Source organism: Limulus polyphemus, unplaced genomic scaffold, assembly GCF_000517525.1.
Source record: "Limulus polyphemus unplaced genomic scaffold, Limulus_polyphemus-2.1.2 Scaffold4258, whole genome shotgun sequence".
NCBI lineage: Eukaryota > Metazoa > Arthropoda > Merostomata > Xiphosura > Limulidae > Limulus > Limulus polyphemus.
In genome coordinates, this window is record NW_013669868.1 from 42149 (window position 1) to 45389 (window position 3241).

General features: G+C 31.3%; 1 protein-coding gene across 1 annotated transcript in view; it reads left to right on the top strand.

The window, feature by feature from the left end:
* The window catches only part of LOC111088697 (S1 RNA-binding domain-containing protein 1-like), a 25482-nt gene that overhangs the window by 21141 nt on the left and 1100 nt on the right, over positions 1-3241 (top strand). Inside the window, exon 13 of the mRNA XM_022399508.1 lies at positions 3153-3218. Coding sequence (XP_022255216.1) covers positions 3153-3218 — 66 coding nt within the window. The remainder of the gene's footprint in view (positions 1-3152; positions 3219-3241) is intronic.

Here is a 3241-nt window from a genome sequence, read left to right on the forward strand (position 1 = left end):
ATACAGTTAGTGAAAGCAACAGTTATGGGGGATATCCTTGATCTATACAGTTAGTGAAAGCAACAGTTATGGGGGATATCCTTGATCTATACAGTTAGTGAAAGCAACAGTTATGGGGGATATCCTTAATCTATACAGTTAGTGAAAGCAACAGTTATGAAGGATATCCTTGATCTATACAGTTAGTGAAAGCAACAGTTATGGAGGATATCCTTGATCTATACAGTTAGTGAAAGCAACAGATATGAAGGATATTTGCAATAAAAACAGTTTTTCATTTACAGTAACCTTTAAGAAAGGTGGATTGGCCAATATCAGGTTTGAAGAGTGTTAAGCATCTTTGGATTGGCCAATATCAGGTTTGAAGAGTGTTAAGCATCTTTGGATTGGCCAATATCAGGTTAGTAGAGTGTTAAGCATCTTTGGATTGGCCAATATCAGGTTTGTAAGTGTTAGACATCAGGTTTTAAAGTGCTCATTGGAGTAGACTAATACTAGACTTTGTCGAGGTTAAAATTAATATTCAGAACAATGTTCAAAATCACAATGACTACGTTATTTGGCTGACAGCCGATATTAAAAGATTAAACATTTTTGTAGCTTTACGCTGCCGTCATCAGGAGTGAAAACAGACATTTCATATGTACCTTTGAAAAATATATTGGTCAAACTTAACATAACTTAAAATATTGTCGTAAAGAACATGAAAAGATACTAATATCTCCATATGCTGAATCAACTGTCAAAACAGGTCATTTGAAACAATAGCATGAAACAACAGTTTTTAAGTTGACCTAAAACTCATGGTAAATTTAATATAAGAGAATCGATAGAAGTTTTGTGTCGTAAGTTAGATAATTAATTGCTAAATAGAGATGAAGGATTAGCTGGTTCCAATGCACAGCTGTGGAAAAAAATATTGATTTCTTATGTATAATATTCATACCGACCTTAAAGTTTACAATGAATTAAACCTTTTCTCTGTAAAAGTACCTGCTTGTCACGTGTGTATTTACTTCTGGTGAGAACGTCATGAAGCTACCAAAGCATGTAGTTATTTAATGTTGGCCATCAGCCAAATAAAGTTATTATTGTGTTTTTAAACGTTACTTCTGCGTTAAATTTTAAACATTTTGCGCAAGTTGGTTTGATTATATTTTTAACTATGTTAAGATTTCTTAATTTTGTAATAACCCTCGAGTTTATTGAACTAGATCAGAATGTATAATGCTGTTAGGATTCTCGAATGTAACCAAATTAATTTTAAATTATGATGTTGGTTAAATTTCATTGTAGTTAAATTTGAAGTAGAATTACCAGAATTTACTTTAAAAAATCCTTTTCATGTTTTTAAAATGAGTTTAGCCAAAGCATTGTTGATTATCATAATGCATTCCCCTTATCCATGTTTGTAAATTTTTAATGGATCAGAGTCCATTCCCCCTCCCTCTGTTCCTTAAAATTATTTATAAACAGACAAAAATATTTTCATAACAAAAACACAAAAAACAGCTACATTTTTTGACACATCTGTTTAATACAGTGACAGCATAGATGCGTGTGGGTGTCTCCTTCTTGAGGTCATAGTTACTTGTGTTATATCAAAAACGTACATACATTCATTATTAAGAATTGTATTTTGAAAGTCAAGTAAAATGTACATTGGCTAATATACAATTCACACAAAATTTTTTTAATTTACAGAAAACGAGTTTTCAGAAAAAGTGATTTTTGTAAAAAAAAGCGAATTATGTATATTTTGCTCTAAAAATTCCAAAACCTAAATCAAAAAATGTTACCAAGAAATAACAAAATTATAAAAAGTTTATTTTGCTCTTCTCACCTGAAGTAATGTGTCAAGATGAGAGTTGAAACTTTTGTCTCAAGAGGGTGTTTTGTTTGCAAAAAAAGCAAGGATGCAATCTGTTTTCTTATACGCTTCTGTTACATCCACAGCATGACATTACAGAAGCCTTGCTTAAGTCAGCACTGGATGAAGTTGTAGTAGAATGTGTCAGCTTTGTGGGAGTTGATATAAATACCTGCACTGAAATAGTTTTGAGGTAGGAGTTGTCTAAAACTTAATTTTATGTTGTTTTTAAGTATAATCAAAGTAACAAATCTCCACCAATTTTATACTTTATTATGATGATATCATACTGTGTGTATAACTTGATAAATTGTACATTTATACTTGACGTACCAGTTCTTAAGAAATTAAGAATGTTTGTCTTTGTTTATCTTAGAAAAGTTTCAGGTTTATCAGCATCCAAAGCTCGTAACATTATAGAGTGGCGGGAGAAAAACGGACCTTTCCAGAACCGGCAGCAGTTAACACTGGTGAAAGGTCTTGGTCCCAAGTCATTTGAACAGTGTGCAGGCTTTGTTAAGATCATGTCTCAAACATCAATAGATTCCTGTAAGAAGGAAGAACCTGAGTAAGCTACATGTATGGTATTTTACAAAGAAATTGGGTTAAGAATGAATTTGATATAGATGAAAATAGTGTGTTCTTTTCTAATATAAAGTATTCAATTTTAAAATATATATACTGGATTAGCAGCATGGAAGTATGGTGGCAAAAAAATGGCCAATTTGAGCTCCACCGAACAGAAAAGTGGGTAAAAATAGAATATGATTTCTCTTCTAATACCGATTAGTTTTAGTTAGTGATTTTTTTTAAATTAAAATTATGTTAACAGCTTACAAATTTCACTAAAGTTTCAGTTTTAAAACTTGTATATGTGCTTGTTTCAGATTGTTTGCAACTGTTGGCACGTCAAACAAAAGAAAACTTGCAGGTGGGGCAAAGAAAGGTAACAAGAAATCTAAGTTAGATGTTACATGTGAACCAAACCCTCTGGATGCAACTGTAATTCATCCAGAGTCTTATGCTGCAACTGAGAGGTACAGTATATTACTTTTTTTATCAAAAACAGAAATAAAAAACCTGATACTTTTGGAGCTCATTTCCGAAAAAAAAAAGGGAATCACAAAAATGATTAATTCATTAATTTTTCTAAATTAGATGACATATATTCAATTACAAATATGTGGCTCTTGTTTTTTTTATATATGTTTTTACATTATCTTCCTTTTTTATTTTCATTTCTTTTTGCATATACTGATTTGAACATTTTCCTTTTTTGTAGTTGCTATTGCTAGAAGACTGCAAGATCCACTGCTTGAGTATGTGAAGGTTGAACCAAAACACCTTGGCCCATACTTATATATATTAATG